The sequence below is a fragment of the Coregonus lavaretus genome, assembly GCF_964263955.1.
Source record: "Coregonus lavaretus genome assembly, contig: HAP1_SCAFFOLD_79, whole genome shotgun sequence".
In the NCBI taxonomy this organism is placed as follows: Eukaryota; Metazoa; Chordata; class Actinopteri; order Salmoniformes; family Salmonidae; genus Coregonus; species Coregonus lavaretus.
Window position 1 is genome coordinate 1280218 of NW_028157882.1, and position 20326 is coordinate 1300543.

General features: G+C 42.1%; 1 protein-coding gene across 1 annotated transcript in view; it reads right to left on the reverse strand.

The window, feature by feature from the left end:
- The window catches only part of LOC311124706 (myosin heavy chain, fast skeletal muscle-like), a gene marked incomplete at both ends in the record, with an annotated part of 131900 nt that overhangs the window by 94487 nt on the left and 17087 nt on the right, over nucleotides 1–20326 (reverse strand). Inside the window, 2 exons of the mRNA XM_084198812.1 lie at nucleotides 19399–19419; nucleotides 19794–19925. Of these exons, the coding sequence (XP_084054938.1) occupies nucleotides 19399–19419; nucleotides 19794–19925 (153 nt within the window). Of the gene's footprint in view, nucleotides 19420–19793; nucleotides 19926–20326 lie in introns of the transcript that reaches the window.

The window sequence follows — 20326 nt, forward strand, 5'->3', positions numbered from 1 at the left end:
ACTCGGCAATGTAAGTCTCCATTGCCCTTTTCTCCTCCTGTGACAAAGGATACACATGGCTCCGCGGAAGCGCTGCTCCTGTCTGGAGGTCTATCGCACAATCCCCCTGTCTATGAGGTGGCAACTGTGCCGCTCTGGTCTTACTGAACACGAGCGCCAAATCCTCATACTCAGGAGGAATGTGCAGTGCTGGCATCTGGTTCGGACTCTCCACCGAGGTCGCCCCTACGGAAACACCCAGACATAACCCCTCACACTGAGCAGACCACCCTTTAAGAGCTTTCTCTCGCCACGAAATAGTAGGATCATGGGTCATCAACCAGGGAAGCCCCAGCACCACCGGATACGCAGGAGAGTCGATAAGATAGAGTTGTATCGTCTCCTCATGACCCCCCTGCGTCATCATCCTAAGTGGCGCTGTGACCTCCCCAATCAACCCAGATCCTAACGGACGACTATCTAGGGCATGTACAGGAAAGGGTTTTTCGACTGGAAGAAGGGGAATCCCTAACTTAACACAGAATCTCCGGTCTACAAAATTCCCAGCTGCGCCTGAATCGACTAGCGCCTTATGCTGGGACCGAGGTGCAACCTGTGGGAAACAAACAGGTAAGGTAATGTGAACGACAGAAAGCTCTGGGTAAGTAGGGCGCCTACTCACCTGGGTGGGCTCCCCACTGTATGACCTGCTCTCTCCCTCACCAGGGGACCCTCCCCAGCACCTAGCCGCGGTGTGCCCTCCGCGCCCACACTTGGTGCAGGAGACTGCCCCCCTCGGGCTCCTACCTCTTCTCCCTCTAGCGCCAGCACCTCCAAGCTCCATCGGACACTGCTCGGAGGCGCTGGAGGGTGGAATGGGGGGCCCCCACCTGGGACGTCCGCGGGTCGCCAGCAGGTTGTCCAGTCGAATGGCCATGTCCACCAGCTGGTCAAATGTTAGTGTACTGTCCCTGCAGGCCAACTCCCTGCGGACGTCCTCCCGAAGGCTACATCGAAAGTGGTCTATGAGGGCCCTCTCATTCCACCCCGCATCAGCCGCTAGAGTCCGGAACTCCAGCGCGAATGCCTGAGCGCTCCTCATCTCCTGTCGGAGGTGGAATAGACATTCCCCCGCCGCTCTCCCCTCTGGTGGATGGTCGAAGACCGCACGGAAGCGACGGGAGAACTCCGCATAGGTGACGGTGGCGGCGTCTATTCCCCTCCACTCGGCGTTGGCCCACTCCAACGCCTTGCCGGTGAGACAGGAGATGAGGGCGGAAACGCTCTCGTATCCCGAGGGCGCCGGGTGTATGGTGGCAATGTAGAGCTCCACTTGTAGGAGGAACCCCTGACACCCGGCAGCGGTGCCGTCGTACGCCCTCGGGAGCGAGAGCCGAATCCCACTGGGTTCCGGTCGATGGACGGGCTGGTAATCCGGTGGTGAAGGTGATGGTGCGATAGGTGGGGCTATGGGAACCCCGCTGGTCTCCCATCGACGAAGGGTGTCCATGACGCCCTCCAAGGCGTGGCCGATACGGTTGATCCGGTGCTCGTGTCCAAGGAGACGCTCCTCCATGGGGTCGACGGGTGCTCCTGCTGATTCCATCTAATGGTGTGTGATTCTGTCACGGTGCTGTGAATGGGTGTGGTGTGGAATCAGGCGCAGGCAGCAGAGGGTAAGTCCAACAAAACTTTACTGAGCACGAAAAGTAATCCAAAACAGCCCGGAGGCAAAAGACGCACACAGGCGTATATACAAGCGCACACACAGGTGCGTAAATTCTCCTCACACAACAAGGAGGAAGCTCATGAAAATAAGCGTACCGAAACGGGTAGCGCAACCACGACACGAACAATCACACACAACACAAACCTAACAACAAGGAAACTAAATAGGGTGCTAATTAAGACCTAACACAAAACAGGTGTGACTAACAGACAAAACCAAACAAACAAGAAACATCGAGCGGTGGCAGCTAGAACTCCGGAGACGACGACCGGCGAAACCTGCCCGAACAAGGAGGAGAAGCCGCCTCGGCCGAAACCGTGACAGATGGGCTGTCCAGAACAAGAGTTTCAGGACCCTGATATAATGTTATTAACTGTCAGATGTCATTAAGACCTTGAGTAAACTGGCATTATAAAACTGTTTTGTACATATTTGAAGTATTTTAGCAGGGCCTTGCAGGGATCAAATAGTGACTTGATCCAATATATTTTGTTCTGTAAAAACAACTCAGTCTGTGCTCACATAGTAGTTTTATGACCACAGACAGTAATTTGCCTGAGACACCCCAGAGCTTTGGCTCACTTCAGCATTTTTTTTTACATGATTCATCCATTAAAATGTCAAATCCAACAAAAATTAAAATCTAGATATGAAATGTCACATGCTGTTGCATGGATCCACAAAACAACCAATCTTGGCTCGGTTAATTCAGATCTTATTTTCCAGGTCACATATCTTGCTGTAAATCTATTACGGTGTCAGCAATATGAGGACCTCATGGTCGACTCATAAGGTCAGAATAATGTGCTGGCCTGTATCGGATCTCTCTGTGGTCCATAGTATAGGTATGAGGTCTTCACCTTTCAGCATGCAGTGTGAAGTTAATGGAGGGCTAAATGTAATATTAATCTAATACATTTACAAGGATAAACACTTGGATCAAATGGGGAGCTGTTGTGTTTTTCAGCAAGCTTTACAGATCTTAAGACAAATAAGAAGTCCAAATTATTACCATGTCAGTGACCTTCTCCAACCATGATCCGAAACTAGGTGTCAGAAATACATGCAGCCTGAAGTCGTTTGGGATTGCTTTATGACCCTCCGTCATAGAGATGGTATCAAACCACATCTGCTGAACTGTTCTTGAAACTCCAATTTGATCCCATACAGTCGACGTCAGAGTTACAAGAAGCGAACCAAAGCAACAGATCATTTCCAATCCCAATATGGCCATGTTCAGAAACGGGTGTGTCAGAAATACATCCAGCTTCCACAGCAACATATCTAAGGTAATTTGGTTTTGCTATATTGGCAGATATGCTGCCATTTGAGCTGTGCACCAGAGGATATGACCATATATGAAACAGACGTATACCTGTTATAGCCATTATTAAACGGACCAGTCAAATACCAGCTTCTTTTTGGACATCTTAATTTTTTAGACTTTCAATTGTAAACACAACAGAGATTGCAGGAAGACACAGCCAAGGACAAGAAAAGTAAAGTCCATTACAGAGAACATCAATAAAACTGGGAATCCCACACCCTCTCTTCAGCTGCAGCTGTTGGAACACAAGCGTCTCTGGGGGAGCAGGGGACTCGTCCTAGCCAAGCACACCAATGATCAATGTTTATAAGGGAAACCCTTCACATCCAGTCGCACTATTGGAAGACTGATTTGAAAAAATGAAAGTGTTCCTGTCTGCCTGTGAATGAGTTGAATACAAGGTGTTGAATAGAAGGTTGTCCAGTATAGCCTCCCGAGTGGCGCAGTGGTCTAAGGCACTGCATCGCTGTGCCACTAGAGATCCTGGTTCGAATCCAGCCATGACCGGGAGACCCATGGGGCTGCGCACAATTGGCCCAGCGTTGTCCAGGGTAGGAGAGGGAATGGCTGGCAGGGATGTAGCTCAGTTGGTAGAGCATGGCGTTTGCAACGCCAGGGTTGTGGGTTTGATTCCCATGGGGGAATCTGTAAGTCGCCATGCTAAATGACTAAAATGTAAATAACTGCTGCTTTGGTAATAGCCTCTATTTAGTCTATTCTAGTTTAACGCTAGAACCGTTGGGCCTCGAGGGACTGTTGGGCCCCCCCCAGAATAATTAATAAATTTCAGATATACTATCTCAAAAATTATAATTTGGTTGTTTATGAAGGTAACATTAGAATTGGAAAAATATATATTTTCAAATAACACAATAGCATTTTCATTAGTATGTTAGTAAAAACAAAAAACACAAATTCAAATGTTCAATCTATTTTATTTGTGGAGTGCCTTTGTTACAACTATGAACTGAAGGCTACTGATGAAAACATGATTATATGCGCTTGATTAATAATAAATAGTGAAAATCAGCACAAAAGCAATAATGGCATTATAATGAATATAAGTGTCGATATGACAGCAGTCAAAAATAGTCAATTATTTATATGTCGGATACCATAGCGAATGTGTCTGTTTCCAGGCATCGCGTTGTCGTTTCTTTGTCATCAAAACGGAGGTAACGCAGGATCTGTCTGAAGCAATCCCATGCCATGGTTTCTCCAAAGAAAGGTATCCCATACATGTCTGACCAGAAACTGTCCTTATACACCGACATACAGCATTGAAATTACCATGCAGGCTTGAAATGAACGCTTCCAGCTCATCAACAGACAGATCCCAGGAAGCGTCTCCTTGCTCCCTGAGCCACAGTCCCTGATGTGCTGTAGTGGCCATGGCACTTAAACAACGTCAGCTGGTGAAAGTTGATGAGTGAGCTGATGTTGTTTTGCTTAAGATGCTCTCATGTCTAGAGGGGTGGAGCACATGACACTCCATCCAGGATATGACAGTTTGCTTCATGGGTCCAGCGAGCAGAGTACCATAACTACACGCAGATCTGAGATGCGGGAGGATGGCACACTTCCTGTACTGAGTAGCCTACAGAGGAATATGAGAAGCATGCAATTGCTGAATTTATGTAGATATTCTAAACAAAAGTGTTTTGATAACTTTCAAGTGTAACAGTTTCATGTGGAATAAACCGTCCTTCACATAATACTGTAGAATATGGGTGTACCGAGTACTCGGACAAAACGACTATCTTAACGGGTATGGATATATATTTTTTGTAATTACACATGATCGAAAAAATGAGTAATTTGCCGCTGCCAGCACGTATCTCTCTTTAACTCAAATACCACACAACAACTATTGGCTAGTTCTTCTGTCTGTAAAGAAATGGGCGGGGTGTCGGTTGAGCCTGCTGCAACGATTGGATTAGAACAAGCCGCTCTGCTCTTATTTCCCCACAGACAGACACACGCTCGGCTCTGTTTCTCTCACTCGCAGTCACTCGTCAGAATCCGTAGCTAGTTATTGTTGTTCAATGTAGTTATTTCCTGGTCTTTATGTTTTTTGGGGGGTCTTTCTACTTGGCGTTGTACAGGGTTTCCCAAACTCTGTCCTCTCCCAGGCATGTTTACCGAGCAACAGATCATTCGAAAATAAAATAACGTTTATTTTGATTGTACAAATGTTGTGGCATAAGTGTGGGGAGAGAAAGGTTTTGCTCCTCCGAAGTGAAACAATATATGGGGCGAATTAGCCTACCTTCTAAATCTGTGTCTGGAATAAATGCAGGCAGTAGTAGCCAGCCAAGCATTAGGCATTTTTTTTTAGCCTATTAAGTTTATAATTGAATAGGACTAATTAAGTAAATCATGGACATTTTCATCATTCGGGGTCGTTTACCTTTGAACAATGTGTGTGAAGGAACAAAAGGACGTGCTCTGAGATGCGCTGTGAGGTATAGGCTTTACCAGCATTTAAAGCACACTTGCGGGTTTTCCGATCACTAGTTAATCCGATTACAAGTATCAAGTGTGATAAAACAGATATGATTACTAATACTAGTATGATGAGATCTGCACACACCTAGTTAATATGCAAACGGGGGATGAATTGTAATCCTAACCCAACCTTCATTTACCCGTTGTTACTCAGTCACTTACCAAACTCAGTTTTTATGACCAAAATGATCCTATTTACACTTTGTAGTCCATTTTGACACTAGAGTAAATGTCTCTGACTCATATCATGCCACATAGGACGTTTAGAAAAAAAGGAGAAGTTGGTTTTCAAGGGCAGTCGACCTGTCACTACAGACCCCCTGGTTCGATTCCAGGCTGTATCACAACCGGCCGTGATTGGGAGTCCCATAGGGCGGCGCACAATTGGCCTAGCGTCGTCCGGGTTTGGCCGGTGTAGGCCGTCATTGTAAATAAGAATTTGTTCTTAACTGACTTGCCTAGTTAAATAAAGGTAACATTTAAAACATTTAAAATGAACTGCTGCTTTGGTAATAGCCTTGACCTCTATGGCAGCTGTTATATCTGGGATGACTGAAGACCTGATGATAGGAGCCTCTGCTTTATACTCCTGCAAATTGTCCCACAGACAGGGCCATGTACCAAAAAGTCATAATATGTCAAACAGTCGTAATAACATTCAACTTTAATATCGCAATCATCTCAGTTATTTTGTATGCGGCCACCGGCTTCTTAGGCATTGATCAATGTTCAATGTTAAATTCAAGTCTTTCTACCATTACATCTAAACCAATATGACAACAATTTCAATTAAACTTAGCAAATCAACTTGTATGGAGGTACACAACACACTCCCCTCTGGTCATGTTCCGTTCAGCCGTTAACGAGAACCACATACCTGATTTTTAACAGGGCCGTTAAATGTCACAAATGTTCCGACTTGAAGTAATTATTTTATCAATTCTGCTTTAAGATACGAATTTGGAAATCGTATGTTGACCATCTTAGAGAATGTTTTGTATCGTTGGCGTTTTGTTTTTGTGTTTGTGAAACAAAATATTTCAACCCCTCCCCCAAAAAGGAAACAAATGTCAAATATATGTCAACAATCCTTCCTCCAAAGGAACCTTCTATGGATTAAATGATGTGAAAATCCCCAAAACAATGGTATTTTTTTGTTCTAGTTGAGGAATCACACCAACAGCTTTCTAATAGCTACAATAATGTGGCATTCAGACTGTGACTTTCTAGCTAACCTTCCTTTCTCAAGTAGTTAATGCTTCCTCTTTCAGAACCTATTCATAATCCACTTCCCTCTTTCTATTTACATGTTGAACTCTAAATCTGTTCAAAATCACAACATTGAAATGACATCAGTGTGGGACCAATGAGTCTGATCATCTTGCCCTCACACTGCAAGGCCCAGGGGCAGGACCTTTCTCTTTAGGTCATACAGATCATGATTCCAGAGTCTCTTATTGGTTGCATTGCATCAACCAATGTTTGCGTGCCACATCAGATTGCTATACCATATGATGTAGTTAGCTGATACGTTAATAAAAATCAAATCCTTCTGAGATCTGGCATGAGTCTTCAATGTAGTCAGCATGGAGGGTGGCCATTGTGTTTCAGAACCACAGATGTCACAAAACCTGCACCTTAATGTAAGCTTACAGAGTATGTAACTGTTCACTGCTCCAGAAACTGCCTTCTGACTCCATGTGTCTAGTCTGTTTTGACTGAGTGTTTGGCCTTCATTCCAACCTCTCCCACCACTGTAGATTATATTTATAGCCTTCTCATAAAAGTGTGAAGCCTCTGCTATGCTGACAAAGCTATCTAGCATTTAACTCATTGCAATTTGAACCCAGTGGTAAAATCTGGATAAGTGTAACATAACCGAATACATTAAAATGCTTTTTTCCTAAACGGGTAGAGACTTGTTATTGCTTGTTTAGCAGATGGGGATCTGTGGTGCGACTGGGTAAGACGCTTGAGGAGGGTGGTCATATGTGAGATAGAGGAGTTCCTGGGGTGGAATGTTATTAATATTTTTCATAATTTCATAATTAATAAAGAGGAAAAGATGGGTGTCAAAATGATTGGTCATATGTGTTTGTCCTGGGTTTGAGCCTTGGTATGTGCCGAATCAGGAGGAAGCGGTGATCGCTAAGCAAGCAGCATCACGTCCTTTACACTTGGTTCAAGTGAACATTGACAGCACGATTAATAAAAAATATTATGTTGCACAAGTGAATCTTATCCCTACACACAGTGAGGAAGATGGTTCGGGAAGCAAAGAAATATCCAAAGGCCAAAGATGGAGAATAACAGAACTTGGTCGCATCTTCGGGTCACCAAGTCTCTAAATCTATAATTAGACACAACTCCCATACCAATAGGCTCTTTGGAAGGGTTGCCAGAAAAAAGCCTTTCATAGACCAGTGGTGGTGGGTTTTGGCGTCGAAAGAAGGATACTTTAAAATATGGTGGTGGATCTTTGATGTTATGGGGATACTTGGCTTCCACAGATCCTGGGGCCTTTGTTAAGGTCAATGGCATCATGAACTCTACCAAGTACCAGGACATTTTAGGTGGGGGAGTATTGAGTATTTTTTTATTTTATTTTGTATTTCTCTGAGCAATTGTATTATGTTATGTAGTAGGTAAAAATAGTGGTAGGCCACAGTTATTCAGCATACTACTATGATCCACATCCCATCCCTAGGGGCCAGTGGAGGCAGGGCCAGTTATTCAGCATACTACTATGATCCACATCCCATCCCTAGGGGCCAGTGGAGGCAGGGCCAGTTATTCAGCATACTACTATGATCCACATCCCATCCCTAGGGGCCAGTGGAGGCAAGGCCAGTTATTCAGCATACTACTATGATCCACATCCCATCCCTAGGGGCCAGTGGAGGCAGGGCCAGTTATTCAGCATACTACTATGATCCACATCCCATCCCTAGGGGCCAGTGGAGGCAGGGCCAGTTATTCAGCATACTACTATGATCCACATCCCATCCCTAGGGGCCAGTGGAGGCGGTGTCCTGTCTTGCCCATTCACCCTCTGAATGCACACATACAAAATCCATGTCTCAATTGTCAAGGCTTAAAAATCCTTCTTTAACCTGTCTCCTCCCCTTCATCTACACTGATTGAAGTGGATTTAACAAGTGACATGAATAAGGGATCATAGCTTTCACCTGGATTCACCTGGTCAGTCTATGTCGTGGAAATAGCAGGTGTTCCTAATGTTTTGTACACTCACTGGATATACTATGTACTTACCATACTACCAGTATATTCTATTTACAACATGCATTAAGTATGAAATACCAACATACTAGGCTCTTCCATACTGAGAAATCATGATCTAATGAAGGCTATGGGGAAAGTGCATAAAGATGCCAGAATAGATGTCACATCATTGTTTTAGCACCATCCACAGAGTTTGTAAACTACAGTCTGTGACATGGTTCAATGTGCCAATATTTTGAGTCTGAAAAATACGATTATCATCCTCAATAGTGTGCAGCGAATTCATACTAGACGAAAAGCCTAAACGAGTATGACATCATGGCATTATAAATTATAATGTTATTATGTAACATAAATTACAAACAGTCAATTCAATGCAATGTAATAAAGGTCATTCAGCCCTGAAGGGCAATCATTTCTGGCAGGCATAAGACACAGTTAAATGAAAATAATCATACACTTAAGATATAAACATTTTGAAAGATTTTCCATTGTGTTTTCCTTCTACATACACACGTATCTACTGCGGTGATCCCCTGCCTGTTTCCTGAAGAGCACGCACACACACACACACACACACACACACACACACACACACACACACACACACACACACACACACACACACACACACACACACACACACACACACACGGTAGTCCATAAATACTTACTCCCTGCCAGCCCAGGGGAAGCCCTTGCTGAGTACAGCCGTGACCCCCCGTTTCCTAAAGCACCCGTTGTCTATACATATGCTAGCCAACCAACGGTCAGGGAAAGCCCTAACTACATGCTGACTCACAGACGGTCAGGGTGGAGAGGTTAACTGTGGTTATTATTAACTGTTTGTTTTGGCAATGATTTAGGCTCCTCCGATTCCCCAATGATTTAGGCTCCTCCGATTCCCCAATGCTTTAGGCTCCTCCGATTCCCCGCCAGGATCTCTTTCAGGCACCTGCACTAACATTTGCAGTGGCAGGCAAAAAAAGCCCCCTTGTGTAGCGTCTTCTAGCCTAGGCGTTTAGTGCCCTCTATTGGGGAATAGTTATACTAAATGTTGTTTGGAGATTTGCAATAAATAGCAAGGCCCATGAGGTGGGCACGCAACAAAAACATATTTTAAACATTTTGCACTGAAAAACAAAACATTAACCCTTAGCCTACGGCCCTGCGGAAATCTAACATAATAAAAAAATCCACATAAAAATCCGTCAGTTTAAGCTATAGATACTTTATCTGTTTGTTTTTTTGCATGGGCTGCATGTCTCAATCCAACGCATCGGTCGATATCGCCCTTCCGCATCTGCCGTGAAAAGTGGCAGAGCTAGAGCGGTGTTTGTCAGACTATGAGACATCCCGAAAATCTGTCTTCTCACAAAAACGTCTGTAGTGTCCGAACGGTTTGGTATTGTGAGCACCCTATTGAAAGATGAGACTCTCACGAACACGATGGCGTTCTCCGTCTTGCTCTCACGAACACGATGGCGTTCTCCGTCTTGCTCTCACGAACACGATGGCGTTCTCCGTCTTGCTCTCACGAACACGATGGCGTTCTCCGTCTTGCTCTCATGAACACGATGGCGTTCTCCGTCCACAAGCCTCACAAGACTCGTCTGAAATCGGTATTGCCTCTTCTGCCAATTTCTGTCTGTAGCGTCCGAACGCTTTGGGCTACACACTTATATGACCCCTCTTTGGACAGCTGTGTTCTCCGTTTTGCTCTGGGACGCCCCACAAGCCCCACAACACTCGTCTGAAGGTCCCCGGAACCAGTAAAACAAATATCAATAGAAGTATATATGGAGAAATGCACTAAACTAAAATAAGGGGATAAAAAGGGTACTAAGGGGTAACTTTTGTTGAGAAAGAGCAGTGGCAGCCTGGTAAAGTGTTGGGAAAGTAATTTGGTGACATCTTGTGGTCTTAATGTGAATTACGGGGGGGAGAGACTATCTGTTGTTCCATGTAGTCAATCTGTTATTCAATGCGTTTCTATTGGCTAATAGTAGTAATGCCAAATTCAATGTTTCATCCAATAATTTTTCTATATATTTTTTGGATACTTTAAGTGGTCTTAAAATTCAAAATCAAACAGCTAAATCATCCTTGGTATGATCATTTTAAAACAATTTAATTGTTAGTTTAGAACCTCCTCCCCGGTTTAGACAGGGCTTAGACTCTAGAGGGTTAATCTCCCCTGGTTTAGACAGGGATTAGACTCCAGAGGGTTAATCTCCCCTGGTTTAGACAGGGTTTAGACTCTAGAGGGTTAATAGTTAGCTTTGTTTATGCAAAAGGCTGTGCATCTGCCAGGGCCAAGATATCCTGTGGCATGCCACAGTTTTCGATAATTGAACCTTTGTTATTTCTAATCTATATCAATGACCTTCCTGCTGTGTCTTCTACCTTACTTCCAATTCTCTTTGCTGATGATACCAATTTGATTTTATCACACAATAATTTTGATTCACTAATTAATGAAGCCAACTCCGGCATGGCCACATTTCCTGAATGGTTCCAGATAAACAAATTATCTTTAAATGTTTAAAAAATCCAACTTTACTGTAGTCACTAGTAAGAATAAGATATTTTGTAAAAAAAGAGCCAGAATCTCAATTGTTGGGAATGAAATGGAACAAGTCACATCCACTAGATTCCTCAGAGTTCTAATTGATGAAAAGTTATCCTGGAAAGATCATATTCAATTTGTCAGCAACAAAGTGATGAAATCTGTTGGTATCATCAGAAAGATTAGTGGTTTGGTTCATCAGACTTTCTTCCTAACTCTATACTATAGCTTCATTTACCCATATCTCATTTACTGTAATATTGTCTGGGCCAGTACATATGCCTCCTACCTACAGAAATTACTCATCATACAAGATACATTTGCAAGACTAGACACCTCCTCTAATTACCTGGCTCCATCTGTACCTTTGTTTAAGAAACTCAATATATTTTCTATTTACGACATTAATGTACGCCAATTATGCACTTTCATCTACAAATACTCATACCTCCCAGTCAGTTTACCTAAACCCTTTAATGGATTCTTCCAGGTTAATTCTGAAATCCATCTATATAACACAAGACACTGCGATAACCTTCACCCTCTCCACTGCCGGACCTCACATAGTCAATTCTCTATCAGATACAGAGGTACCATACTCTGGAATTGTTATCTTCACATTGTCAAAATGAAGACTGGGGGTCAGCCTGATGAACCAAACTACTCAGTAATCTCCTCCATGAAGACTGGGGGTCAGCCTGATGAACCAAACTACTCAGTAATCTCCTCCATGAAGACTGGGGGTCAGCCTGATGAACCAAACTACTCAGTAATCTCCTCCATGAAGACTGGGGGTCAGCCTGATGAACCAAACTACTCAGTAATCTCCTCCATGAAGACTGGGGGTCAGCCTGATGAACCAAACTACTCAGTAATCTCCTCTATGAAGACTGGGGGTCAGCCTGATGAACCAAACTACTCAGTAATCTCCTCCATGAAGACTGGGGGTCAGCCTGATGAACCAAACTACTCAGTAATCTCCTCCATGAAGACTGGGGGTCAGCCTGATGAACCAAACTACTCAGTAATCTCCTCCATGAAGACTGGGGGTCAGCCTGATGAACCAAACTACTCAGTAATCTCCTCCATGAAGACTGGGGGTCAGCCTGATGAACCAAACTACTCAGTAATCTCCTCCATGAAGACTGGGGGTCAGCCTGATGAACCAAACTCCTCAGTAATCTCCTCCATATAGCCTAACTCTCACACACTCACATGCACACACATTTAAACAAAACAATATATATATTATTTTTTACATGATTACTGATCAATTCATTTTTACATTTATAATTAGTAGGTTTTGTTATGTTTTAACAAACCTTTTTTATTTTTGTACTTTGTGGTGTGGTTTTTATATATGCCCTTGGGCTTCCAACCTGCACACCGTTTTATATTTGTATTTTTTATTGTTGTCTATCACTTGTTTTCTTTGGTGCAAATAAATAAATGTAATATCTGCAAATCTTGTAACATAATGGAACAATTTAGAAAACATTTGTACAGCTAAATAATTTCTGGACAGAAAGATAATCCAATGTACCTTTTTTGACCAGAGATCTGCTAATGAATCCTCAGCCTGCTGACTTTATCCCCACAATTTTTCTGACTGTTTGCCAGATGACGTCTTAGTAACGTCTTACTACTCTTTATTTTATCACCTTTACCTGGTTGGATTCTGGTTTGTTGACATATATACAACTAGAAACAGGCTTCACTAAGCCAAATATTGCCTACTGGGGTATTATTCAGTCAGTGACAATGTATGTCTGTCTCTCTCTTTCTCTCTCTCTACATACAAGCAAAGGATAAAAAGATGCTTCAAATAAAAACCGAGATGAATGTATTAAAAGATAAATACAGTAAAATAAATTGAATGATCAATCAATTCAGTTCTAATTTGCTAAATTGTTGGCTACTGCCCAAATGTTTTTTGAAATAATTCTAATGTTTAGGTAAGATTTGAATGGAGAAAGCTGATCCGAGAATGTTTTTTGAAATAATTATAATGTTTAGGTAAGATTTGAATGGATACTCATTAAGTTCTAATTAGGGTTGATCTAACATTAGGATGATAACATCCCCAAAATATTCAAATAATGTTTTTGATAACACATTTTCTCCTAACATTACCTCAAATGTTGTGCACAACATCTGTAACAACCACCACGTTCTCATTAGGTTTTCAGGTAATGTAATAACAGAATGTACCAGTAAAATTGGTTCTGTGAAAGTTCCCAGAACATTCGTGAAATTAAAATGAATCAGACTACAAGATGCCATGTAGAAAAAAACATGACGGCCCTGATGGAGAAATTATACAATGATTGCTCTGCAAGTACAAAGCACAAGCTCTCGATCACCGTACATGGCGTTAACAACAGATTGTTGGACATCTATAAACACGCTGTCATACATCACTGCAAAGAGCCATCACACTGATGAGTAGTGGTACATGAAGTACTGAGAAGATGGAGGAGAGACACACAACAGAGAACCTAAAACGTTGTTGCTGAGTGGGTGGGGGACAGCTGTAAAATGAGAGCCATCTGGTAGGTCGCCAGGACTGCGGTAGATTGAACTGCATTGCCCCCTAGTAGTTGTCATACACACTACCATATCTGAATTGTGAATTCACTTCATAACTATTATTTTACGTGAAAACAAATTGCAGTTTACATTTTAATAAAATGTATCTTTGTCACATTCCTATTCTGTAACTTTCTCTAATTATAATTCACGATTAATTTGCGATTATCCGTAAATCGTGGTAGCATCCACATTAATCTCAGATAATAAAGATAAACACAAAAGTAGAGAAAATGTCTAACTTGCCTCTTGGAAACAGGACCTTTATATCCTAATCAGACAGCACCAAATGTTCTGTAAACACCATCCTCTTGGAGACAGGCCATTTATATCCTAATCAGACAGCACCAAATGTTCTGTAAACACCATCCTCTTGGAGACAGGCCCTTTATATCCTAATCAGACAGCACCAAATGTTCTGTAAACACCATCCTCTTGGAGACAGGCCATTTATATCCTAATCAGACATCACCAAATATTCTGTAAACACCATCCTCTTGGAGACAGGCCCTTTATACCCTAATCAGACGGCGCCAAATGTTCTGTAAACACCAGCCAGATAGGCTTGTAGGAAGTCAAAACAAAAAGCTAGTGACTTTATCAGCTGCTACAGAATCACACAGGGTCTATACTTGTGAACATTAGAAAAAGTTTGTTTCAACTTCTTTGTCTCAAAATGCGCATCAGCCAATTAAAATCGTTGACGAAGTTGCACGTGATACAGTTGTACATGATACAATGTTTCATGTATAGCTGTCCCCATCAGATAACCTGGCCCATTTAGCCCTAAGCTAACCTGACTAGCTGGCTGGCGATTACTTCCTGTAACAAATTCCGCATCAGCCTATCAAAGATCTTAGACTTTATATCCACCAACCAATGGCATTTCTTAAAATAGATCACCTTGACCACCGGAGGATAATTTAAACATCCAAATGCAAGGTTTACTTTAGTTATTGCATGATGCTTCCTTAACTACGCCACTAGCTACTAACGTTAGACAACATTCAAGAGACACGTTTTCACATATGACAAAATCCCAAGTTTTTGCTTATCCATTTCACACACATCCATGCGCTTTTTACGGAAAAAGATAAGAGGTCTATACAACATTTAAGTTTATTGTACAGTACATCATCAAAAAATTAATCTGTTGAAGATCCTTACTGTCAAATACCTGTCATGTACCCCCACTACGTATGTATAGCCTTGTAATAAAAGTGTGAAGCCTCTGTTATGAGTTTGGTAGGCCAATGCTGACAAAGCTATCCAGCCTCCAACTCATTGCAATTTGAACCCTCTGGTAAATGTGGATCAGTGTAACAATACCGAATACATGAAATGCTTTTTTTCTAAACGGGTATAGGCTTGTTATTGCTTGTGACATATTATATGCATATCATCAAATATACATGTTCTCTTTTAATTGCATAATGGTACGAGCTCTATAAATATGTACATATTTAGATATGTTCAAGGGTTTTTATTGTTGTTTTTTATCACCTGTTTTGTTTTTGGTAACATTTAGTTTATATTGCATATATCTGGTGGTTTTCACCCACAGATTTGCAGATTGTCTGGCAGGTAAATGGCATGGAGGGCTAGCTAGCTAGCTGGCTTTTGTTTTTGTTTGAATGATGCAGGAAACAGTACCAGCTTCTTGTTTCACCTGGCTGCTGGTTCCTGGACATTTGAGGAGTCACCTGAAGCTTGAGAGGAATAGGAGATCCAGTAGGAATGCAGTGCTGAGGCAGAGGGTTCAGTGAGGATGACTGGCTACTACTCTGAACTGTATATGTGGAGAGCTTTCTGGCACCCAGAGCTGCTGAGGAATCACCCAAGTGGGTGCTACACATTGTGAAGGAGGAGAATTCCAGTGGCTACACGACAAAGGCTGGTTCCCAGAGTAGCCCTCCACAAGATCGTCACTATAATCCATCTTCATCAACCATCTCCCTGACCCCCTTCCTCTGATCAAGCCAAGAACTGTCCCTCTCCATCTTTGAAGGATGCATGCACTCAAAGACTTGGCATCTATTGGTTGACCTAGCTAGCTATAGCTAAGCTACACATGATGATGTATTGGTTGACCTAGCTAGATATAGCTAAGCTACTCATGATGATGTATTGGTTGACCTAGCTAGCTATAGCTAAGCTACACATGATGATGTATTGGTTGACCTAGCTAGCTATAGCTAAGCTACTCATGATGATGTATTGGTTGACCTAGCCAGCTATAGCTAAGCTACTCATGATGATGTATCGGTTGACCTAGCTAGCTATAGCTAAGCTACTCATGATGATGTATTGGTTGACCTAGCTAGCTATAGCAAAGCTACACATGATGATGTATTGGTTGACCTAGCTATCTATAGCTAAGCTACTCATGATGATGCATTGGTTGACCTAGCCTATTTATGTTATGAAAAGCGCTATAGAAGTTTAATAAATTATTATTATTAATAAATTATTATAATTATTATAACAACGTTGCATTGATCATGCTAATTAAGATCTAAACATTTTTACTGCGGTGATCCCCTGCCTGTTTCATAAAGAGCACACACATACACACACACCATGGTAGTCCATAAATACTTCCTGCCAGCCAGCCCAGGGGAAGCCCTTGCTGAGTACAGCCGTGATCCCTGTTTCCTAAAATACTCACATATGTTGTCTATAAATATGCTAGCCAACCAACTGTCAGAGAAAGCCCTCACTACATGCTGACTCACAGACGGTCGGGATGGAGAGGTTAACTGTGGTTATTATTAACTGTTTGTTTTGGCAATGCTTTAGGCTCCTCCGATTCCCCAATGCTTTAGGCTCCTCCGATTCCCCAATGCTTTAGTCTCCTCCAATTCCCCTCCAGGATCTCCTTCAGGCACCTCCAGAAACTTAAAAAACAAAAAAAGGCCCCTCATGTATCTTCTTCTAACCTTGGCGTTTAGTGCCCTCTATTGGAGAATAGTTATACTACAGTTGTTTGGAGATTTGCAATAAATTGCATGCTTGTAGATACCATAGACTTCCAGTCATTGCGCTAACGATAGTTAGCATTGGCTTGCGAAACTCTAACTTCCTTTATACTGGATGCAGAGACATATAAATGGTATCCATGAGTCATCTGACTCTGGGGAAATATATAAAGGGCTTCATAGCCAAAATCCTGAAGTATCCCTTTAAGGTCAGGGCAAGGGTAGGGGTCAAGGTCAGGGTTAGGGTTTAGGATAGGGGTCAAGGTCATGGTTAGGGTAGGGGTCAAGGTCAATGGAAAACAATAATTAGAAGGCAAGACCACTCTAGATTTCTTACATACTCTTATTATTATCAGAGTGGCTACGTATCCGAGTTCTCTGGAATATATAGTTCTCTGCATATGTTGGCTCAACTGGAAATTACCTTTGAATTTCTATCGGTCAATTTGTAATGCTTCAGCAATACAGATTGAATAGAGCCCTAGGTTCCACTGCATACAAGGATGACACTCAAAAGGACCTGCACCGTTATCTAAGCCACGGTGGTTTTGCAAAACATTTGCGGGGAGAAGAGGCTGCCCCATCCCATGATTGAGCCAGAGTGCAGGATCAGAGTAGAAAACCAAAGGGAACCTGCTGCTCCAGAGGATATCGGAGGTTGACTGGTCCAGAATCAAATCATGTTGTGTGTTGTGTTAACATACAGGTATCTTATTGTCTATGTTGTGTTACCATACAGGTATCTTAGTGTCTATGTTGTGTTACCATACAGGTATCTTAGTGTCTATGTTGTGTTAACATACAGGTATCTTATTGTCTATGTTGTGTTACCATACAGGTATCTTAGTGTCTATGTTGTGTTACCATACAGGTATCTTAGTGTCTATGTTGTGTTACCATACAGGTATCTTAGTGTCTATGTTGTGTTACCATACAGGTGTCTTAGTTTACTCCTGAGTGGCGCAGTGGTCTAAGGCACTGCATCGCAGTGCTAACTGTGCCACTAGAGATCCTGGTTCGAATCCAGGCTCTGTCGCAGCCGGCCGCGACCGGGAGACTCATGGGCGGCGCACAATTGGCCCAGCGTCATCCAGGGTAGGGGATGGAATGGCCGTCAGGGATGTAGCTCAGTTGATAGAACATGGCGTTTGCAACGCCAGGGTTGTGGGTTCGATTCCCACGGGGGGCCAGTATACAAAAATATTTATTCACTAACTGTAAGTCGCTCTGGATAAGAGCGTCTGCTAAATGACTAAAATGTAAATGTAATGTAAATGTTATGTTACCATACAGGTATCTTAGTGTCTATGTTGTGTTACCATACAGGTATCTTATTGTCTATGTTGTGTTACCATACAGGTCTTAGTGTCTATGTTGTGTTACCATACAGGTATCTTATTGTCTATGTTGTGTTACCATACAGTTTTTTTTTATTGTCTATGTTGTGTGTTGTGTTATCATACAGGTATCTTATTGTATATGTTGTGTTACCATACAGGTATCTTAGTGTCTATGTTGTGTTACCATACAGGTATCTTAGTGTCTATGTTGTGTTACCATACAGGTATCTTAATGTCTATGTTGTGTTACCATACAGGTGTCTTAGTGTCTGTGTTGTGTTACCATACAGGTATCTTAGTGTCTATGTTGTGTTACCATACAGGTATCTTAGTGTCTATGTTGTGTTACCATACAGGTATCTTAATGTCTATGTTGTGTTACCATACAGGTGTCTTAGTGTCTGTGTTGTGTTACCATACAGGTATGGTATTGTCTATGTTGTGTTACCATACAGGTATCTTATTGTATATGTTGTGTTACCATACAGGTGTTTCCAGGAGAGACTGCTCTGGCCTTCCACAGAGCCAAGAACAATACAGAGAAACCTGTTATTGGGATCTCCACCTACAACATAGTGCCCTTCGAGGCTGGGCAGTACTTCAACAAGATACAGGTACTAATGGACATCTAGTCAATGGCATGTGGATAGAACTGTTGATGTAACCTTTTAGTCTGTTAAGAGATCAAATGTTACATGCAGGACCAATTTATGTGTGTTGTGGTGTCCTATGACGGTGTTATGACCATAGAAATAGAATGACTAGAATGGTTTTGTAACCTCTGACCTTGGCAGTTGTACTAGTTAACTCAGCAGCTTAAATGCAGAGGCTGGATGAACCACATTGAATTCAATAAAGCAAGAACAAACTTGCAGTCCTTGCATCCATAGCTCAGTCTGAGAATTTGAGAGTGGTTACATTTCTCCAGCCTCACCACTTTTGCTGTTGGAATCCCAGATTGCTCCATTATTTTAAGTACAATATTTTTATGGTATGAGAAAGCTGTTTGCTAAGTAATAAGTCCACAGTCACAAAGGAAGTGTATGTAGGTCTACATGTTTTTAATCAATGCTCAACATTTCACCATGAAAATCATATTTTATGCAACACAGGAAAATGATAAGACTTGGTCTTGTTTATTCAGCAACTTCTTTGCCCTGTAAGTAGAAAGAAAGAATATAATGGATCAGTAATAATAATGAACATGATAAATATATGGATAGACTTGGATAGAATATAATGGATCAGTAATAATAATGAACATGACAAATAGATGAACACTTGGAAAGAATATAATGGATCAATCATTTAATGCTCAGCGCTCAGCTTGGATTTTCAGGGTGAAGTACCAACTGAATTAATCTTATTAGATTTTTTTGCCCTACCTGAAATGTGCTTCTCAAAGATCTTAAATACAGTTGAGTGAGTGTAAAAGGTCTGTATTGACCTCTGTGAAGACTGAATCATAGGTGGTGTTGATGTGGTCATATTTGAACATGAGTCAGGTATAGGTTTAGCAGCAGTTCTGTACCTTTCCAGTGTCACGGGTCTTGGCTCTGAGCTTGTTGACCTGAGTCTCAGCGATGTCAGCACGCTCCTCAGCCTCCTCCAGCTCATGCTGCACCTTCCTGAACTTAGACATATGGCTATTGGCTGCTTCCTCCTGGGTGAATAAAAGAGATGGAGAGCGAAACATCAGCAGTTAAGGTTTGATGCTTCAGGTAGCAAATAAAAAATCTGTTTTTAAAGGTATTTTCAACAACAAAAATAAAGACCGATTTAGGATAGCAACGTATATAGGAAGATAGATGATACAGCAGAGAAAGTGAGTGGAGGAACACGGTATCAAACCGCTGCCTCCAGCACCACCACTAGACCAGCAAATTATTATTCAACCCCCTCTCCTTTAAGTTAGTAACACATAGGCATAGGAGGCACTCAGAAATGTGTATAATTTCTTCAGTAATGACTTGCAATATCAATTGAGTCATTGTTGACTGATGTGCTGTAGCAACACAACTAAACCGTATGGACATTACGTTTTGTAGGGAGAAAATACATTTT